Source organism: Phaethon aethereus, assembly GCF_964289735.1.
Source record: "Phaethon aethereus genome assembly, chromosome: 3".
Lineage (NCBI taxonomy): Eukaryota > Metazoa > Chordata > Aves > Phaethontiformes > Phaethontidae > Phaethon > Phaethon aethereus.
Window position 1 is genome coordinate 102,502,290 of NC_138576.1, and position 22,209 is coordinate 102,524,498.

General features: G+C 38.9%; 1 protein-coding gene across 1 annotated transcript in view; it reads right to left on the reverse strand.

Moving 5' to 3' along the window:
• EML4 (EMAP like 4) overlaps window positions 1-22,209 on the reverse strand; it is a gene marked incomplete at its 3' end in the record, with an annotated part of 92,843 nt that overhangs the window by 60,652 nt on the left and 9,982 nt on the right. The window contains exon 2 of the mRNA XM_081998041.1: window positions 9,830-10,012. Coding sequence (XP_081854167.1) covers window positions 9,830-10,012 — 183 coding nt within the window. The remainder of the gene's footprint in view (window positions 1-9,829; window positions 10,013-22,209) is intronic.

Genomic DNA, 22,209 nt, shown 5'->3' on the forward strand with positions numbered 1-22,209 from the left:
TACATGCCCTGAAAAAAATCCCTGGGCTAATCTCACATTAAGCATACAAAAATCAGCTGTCACTTTTGACCCCACCTCTGTGCCACATCCCCATTTCACAAACAGCAACAACTTACTGCACCTCATGGGGTCGCGATGCCCAGTCACCCCAACTTCAGCAGCAAGCCCGAAGGACACAACTGGCAGGAAAATACCAGGTCTGTGTTCATGGCAGGCTTGGAATAGTGCGAGATAGATAAGACATGAGGCCACCCATTGAAGATAAAAACGAGAAGTAAAAAAGCAGCCGGAGAGAATCGCCTGCTCTGTGCACTGAGGACAAACTCGCACAGATGCATCGTTTGAACAATACCATTTGTCACGTCGCAGCTCTATCAGTCAGGCTGAGAGGCAAATTAATTCTTATTTTAACTAAGCACTTTACATCTGAGAGATGCCCATCAAGGGAATATCCGATTTCAGAACGATTTGGACGAAGGCAGAAATGGGCTGACCTGCACTAACCATATACTGCTTCAAATGCACCAAGCAGCGTGTGACCACATCTGAAATTCAGATCAGGAAAGCCAAAAGGAGCATGCAGAGTACCCCAGGCAGAAATGAGAATAAAGGAAATCTGGAGAAAGTAAAGACACACTTAAATGCAGAAACACTGCAAAAATCATTGTTCTTCCTAAATTCTGCATAGATCAACTTAGTGTAATTCCTTCCAACCACTACTTTTTAAAGACCCTTTTATTTGCAAGGTACAGGCTTTATTTTAAAAGTTAATATACTGTACAAAACCTCTAAAGTTCAAGAGATTTTCACCCTTCAGTGTAACTTAGACGCAAGAACAAAAAGCGCATGAGCTTGAGAAGCACTTTTAGTATTAGAAGCCTATAAATCAGCTTATTTTATTTTCGGTGACAAAGTAAATCACCTTCTTTGTGGAGATGCACAATATCAAGGCCTATGATTCACTCTTGAACTGCATATGACCTTAACATCTCCATCTGCTCATCATCATAGACCAGTGCCTCTCCAACCAGCACTAGCACGGCTTTCCAGAAACGTGAGTCAGGAGCCACAACAGCGGTAATTCTCAGTACGGTGGGGAAACCATTCAGTGGAAAGCGTAAGTAACAACAGTGCTACAGACAGGGTACAGGGACTTAAGAAGATGGGGAGCAAATTGCTCAGTTTTCTCAAGCGAGGAGCACGCTCCTATTTTGTTCACTGACAACATCTAGAATAATTCCCCCTGCGAGGTACGAAAAGTGTTAGCTCCTGCTGACGCCCAAGGACAAAACTGATTACGAATAAAACTGTACATCAATTCATACTCATGACAGGACTGTGTGCTGCTCCACGCAGTGATGAATAACAAAAGAAAGGATCCGTACGGCAGTTTGGGGGTTATTTGTTCTTCCATAAACTGGATGTTGACAGTAGATCTGCAGAGTACTTCCTAATTCCAACCAGTGGCATGCAAAATTAAGTTTGAGATTAAGATTTTTGAATCAAAGTAAAACCAATTTTTGTAAAATGACTAACAAATTACACATAAACCAGATCTCTTGAATCATTCATTTCTTGAAAAAGTGACCGAAACATTTGGACACAGACCAAAACATCAATATCTAGGAAAAACTGCATTAACAGATTTTTTTTTTTTTTTCAAGTGTCAAAAATATATCAGGCTTTCTTACAGCCCAGAACAAAATCTTGGTTGGTCACAGTTGAGTGTGTCACACTCAATGTGCAATAAAATGTAAAAAATGACAAAAACAATGAAGAAAAAAACCCCAAACACACACAAAACCAAAACCCCAAACAAACCAACCCCCTTCCAGACTCTCTATTTATTCCATTTTAACTAGATATTCAAAAGTGAACTTTGGAATACCTATTTTTAAAGGGGAAAAAAATAAGAATTCAAGTAATCATCTGCAATTATATGTAAAGAAAATGCATTTAAATGTTAAGCGGTGAGAAGGAAGGACAAGTTTAAGCCCTGTGCACATCCCAGGCACTGGAGCAGTGAAGCCTGGCTGCCCACAGGGTCAGAGACACACAACCGGGATCATCCCAGTCAGGTCAGAAGCCCAGGGAAGCCAACCCACAAGCCCAAACCATGCAGCTTTCTTCGTAACTTTTAACCAGGGCATCTCTACAGTCAACAGATGTCAAAAATTAAGAATACTATAACCTTCTTCACTGCGTAGGTAGTCCTTCATAGCAGTCAAGCAACTTTGCTTCAGAGACCTGGGAAATAAAGAAGCGGCACAGGAGAACACAAATTCCAGATCGATAGACGAAAACAATTGAGTTCTCCCAGCACTCGGGTTGCATATCTCTGCCAATATCATGTCATACGTCACCTGCTAGCGTAAACAGTCTGAATTTTTTCAGACTGAATAGCACTCAGCTTTATCTGTTAGTTTGGAACAAAAGCCAGACATAAACTGAACGTAAAACGAAAGCCAGCGTATGGTGACCAGGATTAAAGCCAAATTGTCAGAAATCACAGTTGTAAAAAATGTCTTTTATGGATAATGGATTCATCTCCGTTCTGATAACTTTCATAGAATAGTATCTGTTGAGTTCAAAAGAAGCATTTCATTAACATCTGTCCAGTATACAAGTGTGTGAATGAAAGATAAGTAGGATTAGAAAAAACAGACCACAAGAAACCGAGAATCTATTTCCAACTCTTTATCAGCCTTGATTAGCTAACTGGGGAAAAGCTGAAGCCAAGCTGTAAGAGACAGTGGTAAGTTTTGAAAACATGTGTCCTGTGATAACATGATAGCTTTTCTTTCCGAACGTACATATAAGGTGCTAGAGTTGAGGATCGCTTAGTAATTCACTTCTTTTTCCCAAACCCAAAAGTTACATTTTTTTATGTTAAAGTATAGTTTATTATGTTATTAATTGTGTTAACTGGAACAACAATTTGCTTAATAACTTTATATTTGCTGATATCCTGACAGATGAACTACCTTTCTTCCAAAGAAAAACCAAACCCTTCTTTCTCTTCTTCAGGTAATTTCAATTTAAAGTAGGTAGCTGCAGGTACATTAAAATAACTTCTCTGGACACTTCATTCAAGTGGAGTTACAACAAAAAGCTCAACAGATTAAGTGTTACAAAAAAAAAAGATTTACTTATACTGGGTTTTATTAAACTTGCTCTCCCTCCTACCCCCAGTAAGGCATACAATATCCAAGTCCTTCAACAACCTCAGAATACTTCATTTTCAGCAAAACTTGACAAAGATTTCTGTATTTCAAATATATTACATGCCTAGGGGTTTTGTGCAAATAAAAGTGACGGCTTGAAGGACAGGAACCCAATTTAGTACTTTTGCTAAAGAAGTATACAGTGTGTGTTCAACCAGAGAACCAGTCACCAGTAACCAGTGTGTTAGTCACCAGAGAACCCACACAGGTGAGCCGCAGAAAAACAGACTGAAATAGTTCTAAGCATAGTAGAACATAAGATTTTATCTGCACTTCCTTCCTAGAATAAAGACATCGAAAATGAACTAGAAATTGTGACAAATCCTAAACTTACTTCAAGAAGTTATAATAAATTGTACCGAAGCAACTAACTGTAGTCACCACACTCCTTCCAAAATTTCAAAAGATGTCAAGTCCCTTAGCTCATGGAAGACACTGACAAAGAAATACCTTGGGAGCACTAAAACTCTTTTTGAGAAGACTACTGTATTCTGAAGGGTAAGGAAAAAAATTCTTCAGCATTTTCTTTTATTCAACTACTTCATTGACATAGTAAGAGTCAAATTCTGATCGAGACTTCTTAAGTAGAAAAAAGTTCAAGTGTTACTGGTCAGGGGGAGATATTAGTTGTCAAATAACGACCAATATAAATCAGGAAAAAATAATTCAGTTCACTATCTATGGGTTATACTTAACCTTGTTTAATAATCCAATTTTAAGACAAAATTAAGTTTTGACAAACTTTATTATTATTACAGTTATATTTAGCTGAAAAAAATCAGATGCTTTTTTAAATTTAAACGCAATTTCACAAATGTGAACGGACAACTGGCTATTAAACACACATTATTTGTCATTTCCAATTAAAATGTAAAGAACTAATCTGAATAGAGGCATGTTAATGTACAGCAGTTTGAGAATGTATAGCTAATGCATAAACATCTTGAGGTGCAAGTGAATCTCTCCCAATAGGTAGATAACTAAATTACAATGTTAAGAATAATTAAATATTTATTTAGAGATTTCCTACAAAATTTTTATAGCTAGCGACTTACTGTCACCACATACATTTGTAACTATAACTGATCCTCCTAGAGACATAAAACCAGTCTTCAGGTGTTATGCTCTTAAGAGTCTAGGGGAGCCATAACCCTGCTCCGATACTTGGGTCTTTGGGCAGACATTTTAAAACCTACTACCCAGAGAAACAGAAGACTTCCTTAGTGTGGGACAGCCAATTCTTTATTCAAACCACACAGCCTTTTTCCTCCTCCTTCCCTACCATCTTCTTATTTCACTATATTTTCCCAGAGGCACCATGTACTTCCTCAATCAATTGTCAAATGAGCTATATCCCAGCAGAGGAAATAAAATTTTAACTATTGTATTCTGAAACAGTTTTATATACTGTGGCAAACAGTGATGAAAGAGCTACTCAACTGTTACAAGCCACAAGCCAGTTTTCATTTGAAAAAGTTAATGGCACCATTTAACTCTTCAAAATATTGCAATTCGTAGTTTAAGAAGCATCATGGAGAATAGCAGAGTAGTGCTTAGGAGAAGTTGCCCGCACCACCTAAAAAAGCACACAAATGCACAAAACTTAACCAAAACTGTAAGAAGCCTATGGAAAAGGAATAAGGATACTTATCACCACAACTGAAAAACACTCCTCTACAATGCTCTGGATATCTTCTTCAATGAAGAAGATTATTAGGCTACAGAAGTTTAAAAAGAACCTGTACTTTCTTCACCACTTCTCTTTCCCTAAACTTACTTCAGCTGGTTAGTGACCGTTAATTAATGCCCTCTAGATGGAAATTCTTTGAATAAAGGGAAATACATGAAGAACATCAAGAATAGTAAGTACAACAGAAGAAAAGGGAAAGATGAAAGAAGAGGAGAAGATAAATGGGGAAGAAATGTAGAAAAAAATATTTTTACTGCAGAAAGAACAGATGGCACTAAACCCAATACCTGGAAAACCCATTAAGATCTCAAGAGTATCATTATTTGTTATGTGAGCATACAGCCTGCAGACTTCAATTGGATTATTCCCATGAGTAAAATGACACACGTACAAGCTTGCCAGGTTAGTCTTAATTACATGGATAAGAGCCTACATCCTACACTTCTATCATAAGCATTTTCCCATCTACACATCTATTTTCTGTTCCTTTAACATTTACTGATTAGACAACATAAACATGTGCCCAGTTATTAAAACAATTCTGCACACTAAAATGTAAGACTAAAACCACAAATGCAAGTCTATCTTATGCTTTCATTAATGAAGCTTGCTGAACACCTAAAGTCAACTTTTGTTAATATAAACCAAAATGACTCTAATGTTACTGAAATGAAACCATTGCTGAGATATGGTAGAGATTACATCGGAAATGCTTTGCTTACATTAGTGCCATGAGATGGAATTTGATGCAAGATACTACTTAGGATTTTTCCTGTTGAAGAGACATTGAAGAGGCACACTGTTTCACACCAGAGAAGGGAGCAGGAAAGCAAGGAAAACTCTCCAGTTCCTATTATAAAAATCCACTGCACAAAGAAAAAAAAAATTAAAATCTGCATTTCCAGTACGTAAGTGCCTTTGCAGATCCCCAAGATCACTGCTTTAAGTAAAACAAATGCTTCTCGGTCTGCCAGCCTGTGCCGTCACAGGAGACCCTCTCTGCAAACTGCCATCCACTGCTTCAATTTTACTTTCTGAGCTGAATTTGCACACGAGTTATTTGATATCAGTTCTTGTCCAAGCAATAGGAAATGTTCCTCCAAAGGTTTAACCTGTGACAAGCCTCCTCATCACTTCAGAGTCCAGAAAAAGGCCACGAACTCTTTGTTTCTCTCCAGACAGGCAACAGATGAACTTTCGGGTAGATAGCTGCTTTTTCAGGCAAGAGCTCACACCCCAGTGATATGATTAGTCTGAGATACTTTACTGGTGCCATTGTGTGCCACAAACTTCTCTCTACACCCAGAGCCTGAAAGATGAATTCATCTGTTACTCTCATTTTGACACCCTGGAAGATTTTAATAGGTTTACCAGGCACCAGCTGAGAGCCAGTCTATCTTGCTGGCAGCCGCAAGTATCAGACTGCTTTATGCTTTTTCGGTGTCCAGGTAATCTTTGTTTTTGGAACTTTTTGTGAATGTTAACAGCATCAATCACGCATCAACAGCAGAGACATGTGGCAACAGGAGCGCAGAGCTGCCAAAGCAAAGAACTTCCTACCAAATAAATTCTTCTTATCAATCATATATTGAAAAACAGAGAAAGAAAAGCAAAAAAAGAAAGGGAAAAAAAACCCCACCAAACCAACCAGGAACACACGCACACACTGGCATCCCCCCAAACCCTGTAGCTGCTGGGGACCTGTTCCCTAATCAAGCCCTTTCATATTTCTAGGAATCCTCAACACTACCTTTGGACGGGGTCATTTCTGCTTTGTGTAGTTACTCTTAGCTGTGTGCAGAGATGGAGAAGTACTATGGTAGCCTTTTTATTTTGAAAAGAATGACCCTGCATTGAGAAATGCCAAAGAGGAGAACAAGCCAGTCTGCTTTTCACTGTGCAGTGACAGACAAGTGCTAAATCTGTTGCAGTCCCTACTAGAGCTATTTCCCTACAGTATCTCCACTGGACTAAGTTCAAAATAAGCATGCAACAGAAAGGTAGGAAAAACAAAGGCTATAAGGATAATGCAAAAATTTTAGCTTCAGGTATGGTTGATTCAATCTGTCAATCTAAAATAAAGGGATAAGAAAAATAAGAACAGAATTAGCTCACCAGATATGCAATGCAAACAAACTAACACAAAGGATGAAGGGATCTCTTTCTACACTAAGTTGGACTATCAACTTCAGAACGAGAAAGATCAGTAAAAAAGTGATCAGTATTGGTCCCTTTCAGCACGATTCACAGTCTGTTCACAACACTTATTTTTAGCCAGTGAAAAACCTCTCTTCAAAGACACTGCTGAGGCGGCTACAATTAAAAACAGAGAGGTTTTCTAAAACTCCTTTCAGCAGCAAGTAGGAAAGACTCCTTCAAACTAGGTTAGATATTGTCTCTTACTCGAATTAAAACTCTTTTGTTTGATGGAAAGATTCAAGACGGCTTTTTCCAGTAATGTGATTCTTATAAGTTCAGTTTATTTTAAAAGTATTTATTTCACTGTTTTGCCATACTTCCAATTAAACACCTCTCAGTGTGTTCAGAAATATATACGCATCTATTCTCTTTCCTCATTATTTATGTTGGCATTCATTTAAGGGCTGCTGTAGAGACAAATACTTCTGTGAATCAAAGCCTCAGCATTATTTTAAAGAAAACCTACCTATAATATTCACCACGAAACTGAAATTGTCGTAATCCAGAAATCCAGATTATTGACAGGATCACGAACACCAAAAGGAGTTTTGGAGAAATACAATAACCTTTGCAGCAATCATGACTTGACTAGTAAAAGCCTGTTATGTACTCGTAAAATACTTCAAAGAAAAATTAACAATGACTTCCTTGAGTATTATTTTTGTATGACAATTCAGATCATCTGCCAATCCTGCTCATTCACGAAAATAACACATTTCTCTTTGTTGAAACATTTCAAGAGTTCTTTATCTATTAAATCAATTTAAAATACAGATATGAAAAATGGAACCTAAGGTATTGCAAAAAGCTATGTGCGAACTTGTTTTGAAATATTTATTAAAATATCAATGTTTAAGTTTAAACCAGTATGAATATCAAACTCATTCTTCAAGTGTAATTTTAGGACACATCCACCACAAATTAAATACAGTGCCACTTAGTAGTAACTCATTTAAGTTCAATGTATTAGCTGATATGTGTACATCTCTGCCCTTGTCCCCAACTCTTTCTTCACAGTTACATGCTGTTATCATTAATTGGTAGAGATACAATAGCACAAAACTGAAGATATTTAGATACTCCACGTTTCCCTGGAAGGAAATAATTTATTTTTCACTGAACAAATTCACCTGAGAACTCTGTATGGCCCAAGACCCCCAGAGTCCCAGTAAGGAGGCAGCCCCAAGGTGTTTTGCAGAACACAGCAAGCTTGCCCCGCCTGTGCCCAGAGTTTGCTGGGCATTAGGCAGCTCCAAGACAAAGGTTTGTGCATATCCCAGCTCCTCTGCATTTAAACGGGAAGAATATGGTCCAATGTTCCACACATTTGGCCCACAGTTTTCCACTTGGACGTTTTCTCTTTGTCGTAATGGACAGCAGACAGCAAAGACTGATTTAGTCAAAATGCTTGCTAGAGCTCTATTTACACAGAGTTGGAGAAGGAAGTCTCAATCTTGGTGAGACGGGAGATGCCCACCGGGTAGATAAAAGCTGTATTCACAAGCAGGGATGAGAACAGTCCACCATTTAGCAATCAAGAGAGAATGGCAGGATTCAGAGCCCAAGCCAATTAAGCATCATCACTTCCTCCTATCTGGCAGAGAGATCGCAAAAACACTTAATTACGGAATTTGATCTCTCTGCCACATCCAAAATAATTCAAACTTTCAGCTTTTTCAGCTTTTGCATTTTCAGCCTGTATAATGCTGCCACCCAAACAAGCATAGGCTATGATGTGTCAGTTCAGTGTTACACTGCTGTTGGTGTAATGGGTGTACTTCAAGGCTGAAATACAGGGATTGAGCCCAGAAGACTCTGTGCTGCCTGGTTTGATGGGGATACATGCATTTATGGGGAATTAGAACTGTGAATTATCTGAAATATGACCTAAACTTTTATTTAATCAGAGGCTTTATAAGTGCCACAAACATACGTAGCTGTAGTTCTCTCTGAATATGCAATTTTAAGTTGGAGTAAATTCAAATAACTCGATTCAAATAGTGCTCCAGAATAGATAAGGAAATGTTCATGGAAAAAAAAAAAAGTACGTAAAAATTAGCACAACCACCACCTATTTTCTTTACTTCTAAACAATCCTGTATAGTTCAAAGTTACAACGTATCAGTTACCAACTACTAGGCAAAAGAGACATTGCTGAGCAGCTACATGGCCACTTCTTACAAGAAACCTACTGGTGATGAGTTATCTCTGTAGACGAAGAAAAATTAACTATATTCAGAAAGCTTCCTTATTTGGTAGCAATGTGTTTTGGGGTTTTTGTTTAGTTTAGTTTTGTTTTTTAATTTAGGAGCAGGGAGAAACGTAGCCTCTAAAACACCCCTTCAGATGAAAAACCTCGAGGTGAAGTCAAAGCTGAGACAGAGCTGCTCATAAGACCCAGAACTCCCAGTGGCAAGTTAGACCACAGCTGCAAAGCATTTCACCATTTAAATTAGAATAGCAATCTTTTAACAAGAAGGTAAATTTTCAGGGGTGTTAAGTACATAAAAATGTTAGCAAACAGCAAAATTAATAAGCATATTTTAGGTCTCTATTAGCCATATATAAAGCCACTCTTAAAAAAACTAACCCCTCCAGTTCAAAATACAGCTGCCTTTCCAAATAAGACAGAAAAGGGAGAAAAGAGGTGATCAATAGAGAATATTCTAAATTATAACATTCTGACTCTAGAAAGAATTTACCAAATACGGCTTACCTTTACTTGGTGCTGATTTTCTCACAGAAGCTACATGGTCTTCAGAGATAGCAAGACGTCTTAGGACATCAGCCAACGCTGCTTTTAGCACCGTGATTTCATCTTCTTGCTGCTGTACTCTCAGCTCCAGGGCTGAAAGACGGTCCTGGACATCAGATGTGCTCGCAGCTGAGATGCTGTCATCTGTACAGCGAGAAAACAGAGTAGAAAGAGGCATTTCGTTGTTTTGTTCTAAACTAAAAGCCATAGGAAGAAGCACGTACAGAATGTCTGTCCCATCATTTTGAAATACTGAAGGCATTCAAACATGTTCAGGCAAAGAAGGAATAGATATTACAATTAACATACCAAATTAACGCTTCAAGACAGAAATGTTACCAATCATTAGCTAAGACAGAAGGTTTCAGGAGTGTGGCCCTATTACAATCAGAAGAGGAAATGTGTTTTCTGTTAAAATAGTGTAGAAAGAAAGAACATGCTTACCAGTAGAAGGAAGACTGAAATTAAGCTTATTTAAATACCCAACTGAATTAACTAAAAAGGTATAAAATTGTGGTCAAATTTTACAATGTATTCTTTTGGAACTGCTGAAGAATTTTAAATGTGATCCTTCATTTTAAGGCAAGATGTAAAGTTAAAAAACAAACAAACAAACCCCAGTTGAACATACAAGTACTGCTAGCCATGATCTAACTGCATCAAGTGGCAATCTCAATTTAACCGGTCTAGATCAGAGTTCTTAACTCCAATTCCCTCTCTCTAACTTTTTTCACATCACCACTCCGCATGTGCCAAAAAAATACATGACATTATAACATTTGGCCTGAAGTGAACAGAAAATAAATACACTACAAAAAGGTTCCAAAACTCTGTTTGGCCACACAGAGATAGATTACCATTGAAGGCATAATCCAGCCAAATCTATTCTTCAGTGGTAAAAAGGAAATTACAGCTTCTGCATACTCTTTGCCTTTGACAGTTCTTTGCATTATTTCTGCCAAGCCAAAATAACACATAACAGATTTTTGTATTTGGATGTTCCAACAAATCACAGGCCAACCACAAAAAAAGCCCCATAAAAGAGTATGTTGCTCAATCACAAGGTACTGAATTCCTTATCTATCCTGATTTAGGCTTACTGAAAACTCAGGAAGGAACATCTAATACAGGTTTACCAAATTTACCTGCGTTATGCAAACAGGCAGTATGTGTCCTGTATGAAATATACACAAACAGCAAATTTACACATAAGGTAAATAGCTGGATATTATTACTGTGATTACATAGAATACAAACTTTAGTTCACTAATCTTATGAAGACATACCAAGGGAAAAGAAGTTAATATAAGTCACAATTCTAAAACTCTATTTTTCACTAAAAAAAGCCTTAATCTTTGAAATACTTGCATAAGGGTACTTTTAAAATAAATGGAAGCAAAAGAAACACTGGGCCAAACCCCTCCAATGAATTAAATATGACAGAAATTAAGGAGTTTAATGCCAACTTCCATTCAGTTAAAACATGATACTCACTACTGAAGGAGCAAGAATTGAACAAATTAAAATGAAGAATCACAATTAATACTTTCAAAACACTAACAAAATTCCTACAAGGAATTAGTAGAACTAGTATTAGTAGTCAAATGTATTCACAATTATTATTAAACTAAAAGGAAGAGTCAAAATTACACTGATAAAACAACTCCTACAAGAATACTGTTTTGCATATTGATTTAATTCACTATTTGGTTAAACCAAAAGCAGAAGTGTATCACTTCATGCTTAATACTGTATTCATTCAGGCTAATAACTAAGAAGAACTGCAAGGGAATTAATAAGGCAGGTAATCAGACTGAGATCCAGAGACAACAGATCAGAACAATTCTGAACAAAACGCCTTTACATAACTGTACCTCCTATATGCAGAAAAGTTATTTTAGTGACTTTACATCCTAGCATATTCGACGTTCTCTCCATAGTACTTTACAAACCCAGACAGTGACAGCTACCCCAGGCTGGGAAGGACTGTGTAAGATTCTTTTTTTTAAAACCCCCATTTTCAAAATATAAAATCCTATCTGTTTGAAGGAGCTAGTAGAAGTTCCTACAAGCACACATACCTATACGGCATATCAAAGGGAATTAAAGTAAATCTACATAAATTAATTCACAAAGAAAAGTTTTTACTTTAGGGAAGTAAATGGACTGAAAGAAGTACCATATAATTCATACTTTTGCTATCCTTACAGTATTAGCCTTTAAATATATGCAGTGAACCAGTCAAAATGAAGACTGCAGAAAACAGTGAAAATTATTTTCAAAACATTATGATCTTTGCCTCTCATCTTACACTGGATAGCAGTGAGAGGAGAGAAGTTTGACATTTCCTTAAAAAAGAAGAGGAGAAAAGGGGAAGGCTTTTTTTTTTTCCTTTTTTGTCTGCCAAAACCTTCAATTAATGAACTATTAAAAGGTCTTATAATGGATAAATTATGGATAAATTCCCAGGCCATATAAATATACAGATTACTATAAAACATTTGTAAAAGGAGTAAGTAGCTATGTCAAATCATCATTTTAGAAGCCAGACATTACTGTGTTCCCTGTGTCGAGTCCAAATAATAGTAATCACCAAACCAGGAAAGGCTCCACTGTTGGTCGGTCTCTCCCAAAGAGCACAGATGCAAGCACTCTACTAGAGTGCTGGCTGCCTGACATGGGCATCTTTTTTCCCCACTGACTACTAACATTGACTACACTGCTTTTGCTGAACCCAGCACCCCAAAAAAGGGTCACAGTAGATGGCTCCTGCAGCTCCCAAAGCCACAGTTACATCTCTAACTTCAAAGGGGAACAGGAGAGCCAGTCCTTCTGTCCTGGAAGGGTGAGCTGCAATGCTTTTAACTCCTCAACGTATCAAATGAGATGCTAGAGGAATTGCCCAAAGTTCACCTCTGTGACCTGTGCTATGGAAGCTTAACCCGTAGACACTGCATGGAGAGGTAAAAGGACCCTCAAACCCAACTTCATCGCAACAGCTTGTCAGAGGTCATAGCTGTATAAATGGGGCACGAGTAGGAAACCAAGAAGGTTAAGCCATTTAGCCGATTCAAAAATAGGCAAAGCAATGGGCTACATGTGTACAGTGGGAGAAAAGAGGTTTCAAACCAGCAGCTACTTTGCATTGCTGAGAGGGCACATGAGAGACAGTGACTGAAAGAAGTTGGATAACAAGAAGATCACTAGGAAATCAGTAACATTTTGGTTGATCAACGAACGCAGTAGCACACTGGGAAGACATTTTATTGTTCTTTATCACTCTATAAAAGCAGTATCTGTTTCAAGTGATGACAATCATATATTACCCTGGCAACTATTAGAGAATTAAAATGAATGATTCCCAACCCAAATACTTCACCCATGACAGCAAATATTCAGCCGAACTCCAACATGCCCTCCTTAGCAGTGTCTTGAAAAGTCAGTCAGCTAGGGATTAGCTTAAAAGAAGATGCCTTGAAAGTACACACAACTGCAATCCTTGAGGTTATTTTGACAAAATTACACAATGCAAAACTACACTTTTTTTCAAAATCTCTTCCAGTTTTCTTCTTCTGTTAAAAATACATTCTTATAATGTAAATAACTACTTCAAAAGAAGTTTAAACAAAAAGTTTCCTTTAAGTCATGCTCTTCCCCCTTCAGAGGGGAGAGACCTCTTATGCAAGTACAGTCAGTCACTTACGAAGCAGTCATCCATCTCCTCCTTCCCTCTTCTCCCACACCTAAACATCTGGCCTTTGCCTCATGCTGTCTCAGACATCTATTCAGGCCTTCCATCAGCCACTCTTAATTTACTAAACCAGAGGGAGATTTACTTATTCATTTATTCATAGAGGGGAAACCAGATTAGGGAATATAGCAAGAAATTTGTAAGTGCAATTGGCTACTGATTCATCCACGTAATTAATTTTAAAAAGACTTTTTTAGTTATCTGGTTATTTTTATTATAAACAAATAGCATCATTTCTGATGTGTTGGTCATGTTTCCCAAGCTGTCCATGACCTACACCTTCAAGAAAGCCACTGGGAACAATATCCGTTACGAAAAAAAGCACCATCTGCAGTGCTTGCTGGTAGTAGTGAGGAGACATCCACACAGATGTGGATCTAAGGTCCTTCAATCTTAAAACGTTGTTTAAGCTAAGAGTATTGGTACTCAAATGACAGCAAAAACATGCTAGGTCTAAACATACAGAACTGTAACTTTCAAAATAACGTGACTTGTTATTTTGTCATAGTTCACTAGTTTGATATTTAATTTTAGCCATTAAACTTTAATTCTTCCCCTCCTCTTGGAGTAAGCAGGGATGTATGGGACGCTTGTATTCAGCACTCAAGGGACATCTGAATGACTCTAAAAATTAGGGTTCTTTTTTCATAACCAATGAACGGCGTTAAACAGATGCATTACTCTGTGTGGGACAGTCGCACGCATCAAACCACTCCCAGCAGATTGAGCAAAGCAGCAGCTCAAACTACCCTCTAGACTTTAGCCAGGAACTTCGAAAGGAATATCCAGTACGTAGTGATGGTACTTAACAGACCTCACAACCCACATATCACTCCTCTCCTCACATGTCACCAACCAGGCACCTGAGGATAACAGCATTTGAAAAGTATCACCCTTCACCACTGAGTGCCCAGGAGAAATTTGAACTGGCTGCATTAAAAAAAAGAAAAAAAAAGTATTTTTCTACTGAACCACCTATTCTGGGGCCCCTCAACAATTCCAGAGCATCCGTTATCACTTCTCTGAGTCAATTCCTCCCAGCCCTGACTAAACAATAAGTGAGAGCTTCATTTTAGACATAAGCAACATTTCAGAAAAACAAATTCTACAAACTCCAACACACGGAAATTTAAACCATAGGGTGGAAAATCCTACATTTTATCCAATAAAGCCACACAAACCACAGATATTTTTAAAACCCTGCCTGCCAAAGCACCCACACAGTTTTCTATGTTTTTCCCAGCATCTTTTATTAGAGAAATGCAACAGAAATTACTTGGACTGCTATAAAGATCTGGCTGACAATTTCAGGAGGTAACTGGCCCAAAAGAACCCTTTCTCACTAGGACTGCGATCTGTCCACGTATGCAGGAAGGTACGTATTTGCACAACTTGCAATTTTTATTCTGAAGAGCAATGAATGATTTGACTCTGGATGAGGCTTACATTTCCAGAGAGATAACTGACAAATTTGTTTTTCTTACCATGTTAAGTGAAAGAAAATTCTCTGTAGTTTTCTGCAGCTTACTTGTCTTAAGACTAGCTTACAAAAGGTGCTTATAAAAGATCAGGAATTCTGTTCCGTATCTCCAATACATAATTTATTTCAAACAAAACAAAACAAAAACCAAATAAAATAAAGCAGAATGAGACTCTACACTTTTGCCCACAGTATCTCCTTCACCTCCTCCAAAAGCCAGCACACACACAAATTATCTCGGTTTTGTAAAGGACGTGAGTCATGGAAGGAACATGAGAACAAGAATTAAAACACACAACACAAACATGGAAGATTAAAAAAACCTTTCCCCTCCTCACCCCTCCAAAACTTCTGACATGTCCTGAGAAGCTACATCTGGTGGCATGGAAGTGGAGTGGGAAGTTGCCCCCAAGTTTTCTCCTCCTGCAAATGCAAGACTCTGGCCTTTAACACTCTGGATTACTCCACATATTTTTTTTACTTCCTTTCCTACTTTTTCATTCTCTTTCCTTAATTTCCCAATTTTTCCATTCAGAATTAAAAACAATGCACTGCTTGACCTCACATTAATTACTGGAGACAAAGGCAAAATGTCTTTCTCTCCTGTAGAACAACGACGCAGGTGCTTTGAGATGGGTACAGATAACTCACTGACTTGCAGACAGCAGTCCCCAACTCATGGCTCTCAAATAGGCAGCACTGTTAATACTTCCAACACTAGCTAAGCCTTTTTTTTTTTTTTGTCTTCCACAGACATTTCTTCAGGTTTTCAGGAAGAGTGCGTGTTGTCACACACCACTCATTTGCTCAAGGCTGATGCTGCATGAGGACCATCGTGTTGAGGAAACTGTCTTCCCTGTGTAGCTCATTAGACTGTTTAATGTTTCATAGTCCAATCTTATTTTAGACCCCTACATGCTAGCTAACAAAAAAAGATGTTTACTCTCCACTAGCCTTTCACAAGGCACTTTAAACACAAGTCCACAGTAAGCAGTAAGTTTATTTGCCCAGATTGTACTGCAGAATCAGACCATAAAATGGAAGTGCAACGTCTAGTGGATGGTGCCTTAAACATCAAAAGTGATCATCCCAATAGCTAATCTGCATTTTCACTCATAAACCATGTAAAAAGATTCCTTATTATTCACTTTAAAATACAGCAGTTCAATCCACCATGTTAACTGATGGATACAGAACTTGGCCCATAAAAAACCCAACCCTCACTCAAGTCTGAAAATCTAGACTGTGCCTAAAAACCTCAGTCAAAACTCTGAAAGGAATATAATTTATGCTGTTAAGAATTTATGCATGACTTGAATAAATGTAAACTGGCCCATCTGGAATAGATCTATACAGATCTGTATAGATAATCATATGCCCCAAAGCTCAATTAAAAAAAAAAGCCACCCCCCCCCCCCCCCCGACCACAAACGAAAACACACAAAAAAAGGCCGTCAACTATAAATTTAAATCATTAAAGCACTGCATTAAATTTTAAAAGAACAAAGATATATAACTACACTGGACAAAGTTTCCTCAGGACTTTTCAATTAAGCACAACATATATACATTATACAACTGCAGCATTTTTCCTGTAGATGATCCATGAAAAGATGTCACCCTAGCACATGAATATTCTGCAGCGCAATAGTTGCTACTGATGTTTGCTATTTGTGGACTGCTTCATGGTTTATTTGAAACAAGTTCATGTCTGTGGCCCTACTACTGCACCATGACATTACAGAGAACATCACCCGTGTTTTCGGGCAACCTCATTTTAAAGGGTTGGTCCGACACATAAGATGATCTATCACTTCATCCCTAATAATTAGTAGTTCTACTTGTGTATGCTAAACAGATTTGTGCACATGGACTTTCATATGTTTTGGGGTTTTTTTTTTTTGCTGACATGAAAAAGCAAGGGAAGAAGAAAGATTAAAAGGCAACACAAAAACATCCTGAAAAAATGACTTCATAATAACCACAAATTACAGCTGTTACTACAAAAATATTTTTGTAATAATCCCATGCATCTGCTGCCGTAAGCAGTCATATTATTTTTAATACATATAATCTAGAAATATATCAGCACAAGATCCACGGGGCACGACTCCACCCATGTTGTATTTGACCAACATGAGTGTTCAGCTTGCCTATGTTTCCAGTAACTGTATCACTTATTGGGCACACAAGTTTTAAGAAGAAACAGATTAGACTTTATACTTGCCGATAGCAGTTTCGATAGGAAGACCAAGAAAACAAAACAAAGCCAACATTTACACACACTTCTCATATTTGACATTGGTATCCACATAATTACTTGAAGAGGCAGATAATTACGCTGGCGCTCTCATGTGTCCTTCCCCAACTGCACACTTCGTATCAGCTCCACCTCCATTAAGATGCACCTCAACAGTAAGACCGTTTATGGGATTTTCACCACCCACTACTTGAAAAGCCTTGTGGTTTTTAAGTATTTTTCTTCCCCTAGCGTTGCTTAGCTCTTGATGCTCCTGATACTGTTCTGAAGCTCAGGACACTTCCAATGCTTGGCCTTCAACCAGCAGAACATGCCCTTACTTTCCTAAATGGTGCTTCTGCTAAACAGATAAGCAAGCTCTACACACCATAGACAGACTTCATGGTGGCTACAGGCACCTGCTTGGGATGCCCCGCATAACTCGTTCAGCAGCAATCCCAGTCACCCCAAGCTCTTTTTAATATCTGATGCCACCCTATTTTCATGTGACAGCAAGAGAAAGAGAGGGCAGAGAGCACCTTCTCCTGTTCTCTAACACATATGCTTGGAAGTTCACAAGGCAACCGAAGAGGCTGCTGCAATGAATTGCTCTAAGTTATACATACATTAAAAAAAAATAACACTGTAGCACACACATATTAGTATTCCTTTGTTGCAAGTATTTCATTTTGTGCTAGAAGTGTTAGCATTATCAACATTTATGATCGTTTGCATGATAAAATGTTAATGTAAAAGTTACAAATTAATAACTTTGCCAAGCATAAAACTATGTAGGCTAAAAATTTCAGTGCTTGGAGTTCCTTTCCTCTATCCTCCCCCACACCCATACTGATGCAGTTACAATTTCCTGAGAACACAACTTTTCTCATGCTGAAGAGGGACCAAATCTCTCGAGGTCTTCCTCTTCATGAGGAGCGTCGTCACTTCTCACCTTCCGGCACCACGAGCAGATGGCACCCCAGCCACCCCATGGAGAAACTCAAGAGGCAAAGCCAGACACTGCCTGGGGCTGCAGGGTGGCCAGGCCAGGACACGGAGAGCAGGGAAGCACCCCCCCCCGCACTCCCAAGGCCACACGGAGGAAGAACCTGAGTGTTCTGCCTAACCTGAAACACTGAACATCGGTGTGGAAAAGCGCTGAGCTCTCACCAGTACCTCGCACCCACAGCAACCAGGCTTTTGACATGTACGGGGCTGTCCTGTGCACTCTGACAATCAAGTCCTCAAATCAGGCAATTACTTAATTAGAAAATTGGGTAATGAGCAGATGCTTTTGACCTTAATCTGTTTTTAACTTCACTCTTCATCAGTTAAACGTAAGCATCATCCCACACGACATAAAGGTTAATTAACATTTGTGGGCTACCGAGGCACTACCATAAATGCCGTATAGCAAAGTCAATGTTGAAATCCATGCAGTCCTTTGAAAAGGAAGACTAAAAGTCTTTATATAAAAATAACATAGAGTGCCACACAAAGAAAATGAAGGCAACCCAAAACACTGAACAACTGCTTTTTACATAGACTCACCTCTTCCAAGTACTGACTTGGGAGAGACTATGATCAAGTAATTAAAGGCTGCATCTTAATACCTGTATGATCCAGAAGATTAAATATAGGCTTGAATGACTACGCTGATTCTAGCTTTTATGTTCAGTCTTTGACTTCCCACTCATAACACTTTTCTTTAACCATATTTCATTACTGCATAAATCTACAAAAGACAGCAGCATTAATTGTCACTGATCTACTCAACACAATGAATGATAATAATACAGGTTGAGGCTCGGACCAAAGTACCAGGATCCAAAACATCACAAAGTCCAGCAAACGTCGTAGAGAGTTCTCAGAGGAACAAGGGATCATCTCAAACACTCTGTTTTTTTCCCAGAGTATTTTGCAAACTCATTTACACAGATAGGTACTCACCAGTTATGTGGCAGACAAGGAAGTTTAGTGTGAAGGCTTGTAAATGGAAAAAGAGGGGGTAAGAGGGTGGAGAAGGAGGGGGGGGTAAACAAAAAAGCAAAAGAAAAAAAGAAAGAGCACTCTCAGTAATCTCAGCTTCTCCACTTCTCTCTGCATCCCTCCCTCCCCCCGGGGCCACTTATTTTTTAACTGCTCCTGTCAGAGTGACAGTGTTAACTCCTGCTCAGAGAAGTGTCTGTATATTTAGGGTAACTTTTTTTTTTTTTTCCCAGAATTTAATCCCCAGTTCATACAGATTAACTCTCATTTTCCACGTTATATTTCCAAAATATATTTCCAATATATTTTTTCCAGTAACATGAAAATAAAATCCAAGGCTGCAAAACATTCAATCTTTATACTGCAACAACACAGGAAAAGTCCAACATTCCCCATCACTGCAGCGCATCTCCTCTGCTGAAAAACGTTTTAACTCAGTAGTACCAACATACTTTTAACCCGAAACTTAGAAAAACCTTCTAACATCTTAAATATTTATTGCTTATTTGGTCAACAAACATATCTGAGTTTTTGTTTGTGGCGTGCTTTTAACATGCACATTTTTGCCCCAGAGGGAAGCTGTTTCTACTCTTTAAGCTTGCTACATCCTCGTCAGTTCTAGGGTATAATTTCAGCAGCAAAACAGAAAAGCACTGAAATCATTAAGTGAGATAACATCAGGCAAAGCAACATACCCTCTTCTTTTATGGATACAATTTATTTTGTGCCATGCAATGTTTACTCGCAAAATTTTACTAATCTCAAGTCCTGAAACACAAATGAGTAATTTCCAGCTTCTGTTATCTAGCAATCAAGTTAGACTTTATCTCTGTAAATAAAAGCGTTGGAACATTTCTGAAATTTGCTGTACTGGCTGCTTCATTGTGCTGCTCTTTTTTCCTTCCCCCAGGACTCGTAATTTTCTAATCTGTAACATCAAAAATACCACTGTACAAATGACGTTTCTTTGATCTCATTCTGTGCTATTCTAAGCCACTCTATCATAAACGCCACTATGCAAAGCTCCATCAAGTCAGGAAAAATAGAGTCCCGGCCTATTTTATTAATTTTCTTTCCCAAAGAAATACATTTTTGTCCATACTGTCCACTTACGAATCTGGGTTGTACAGGTTGTGCAGCTGTCAGGGGCTGCTTGTGTTTCACACACAATAGGATGTTATCTTGTAGGTTTAGTATTATGTTCATGCAACAAGAACAGTCCCCTATTGAAATGATGGACACATATATAAAAATACCAGTATTAGTGTACTGCCATGTTAAAGAGGTTCACATCTGGATATTGATCTCAAACATAGAGCCTAGTGCATGCTATTCTCACTCATCTTCATCCTCCTTCATCCTTAAGCGAAAGCTGCCCAAGCCTGTCTTTTGCAGCATCATTTCAGGCCCAAAAATTCATTCTTGAAGTGCAGACACCCCTGTCCAGCAGCAGTCCACGAAATTCACAGCAAATCGCTCGTGGGTGCCTGGACAGCAGGGCAGGATGCCGCACTCTTTCCAGAGGACAGAGCCCTGCATCCCATCTCAGGAAGGCTGGTGGCTCCTCACAGGCCACCAACCCACTGCAATGTGCTTTGGTGGTGCTGGTATCCCGCTGGGCACTCGGAGCTCCCTCTCCCAAAACACTCCTCTCCCCCACAGGGGAAGCCTTCCCTTTCGGCTCTGCTGGGAAGGGCAGGATCTGGCCAGCTTTTGTGCTCAGCAGAAACACGCTTACACCAGAGGAGGGGAGAGGCACCAGGGCTGGTGTACGCAGCGGGGTATTTGATGGCCCTTATCTCTCCAAGTTACAGGACACAGCGATTTCAGATAAAGGTAAAATCTGTTTGGAATGAGACATAGCAACTCACTGCCTTATTTCGGTTTTCTGGTATTTCAGGTATAGGAATGCCTTCCATTTATGCACAGCCCCATGCAGGCACTGTTTTATTACCTCTCTATACCAGAGCCCATTCAGTAAAATGCCAACTACCTCTCTGAAAGGCTAAAGTGACCTTGAAAAGTCATTGTCCTTCTTTGCATTTTCTTATCCAAAAGCTAAGGATGACAAGAAACTGCCTCCCTTGGGAAAAATGAGCTCTATTAAGAGACAAGACTTCTTGAGGGAGTATTAATACCAGTTTTTAATAATAAGTTTTCTCCCGTGACCACCCACCATGGCAGAGGCACTGCCGCAGCAGGGCCAGGGTGACCGGTTGTGCTTGCACGACCGTCACGCTCCATCCCAGCAGGCAGCATCTCCTGCAGAAGGCACCCCTTTGCCCCAGCTCTACACTGAAAACCTTACATCTTCTGTTGCAGCAGGGGATACCACCTCGCAGTCATAAAACCTCTCCTCTATCTTGTAGGCAAGAACAGACATAAGGTTTGCTTTTGATATTTTTAAGAGTCCTTTGTTTCTTGGGAGTGCGAGACTAAATCTCTCTAATCACAAGCTAGACCCAACACAAGACTTCCAACAGCAGCAAAATCCCACTTTTGTTTATCTCCACCAAGATGCTTCCCCAACTTCTTGCAGCTTTGGTACTAGAGGAACACCTCTACAACAACTAATGTTTAGTCCAGGTGGAACAAAACCAACAGTGGGTTTGGTTGGTTGGGTTTTTTTCATGGAAAAGAACTAAAACTCCTCTGTACAGACTAGTCGCAGTATAGTTACTGCTAAGCTATCTGCTTAATTTCAAGAATAAAGCACAAGCTGCATGACTCCCACACAGCAAACCTGTAAGGTGGTATCTGCAACTACTCATCGCACATTAGTCACAATCTCCATTTCAGTTACTACAGAGGAGCAAGTATTAAGAAATAAAGGGAATACCTGCACATTGTGTGTCATAGAAAACATTGCAGACCATAGAGCA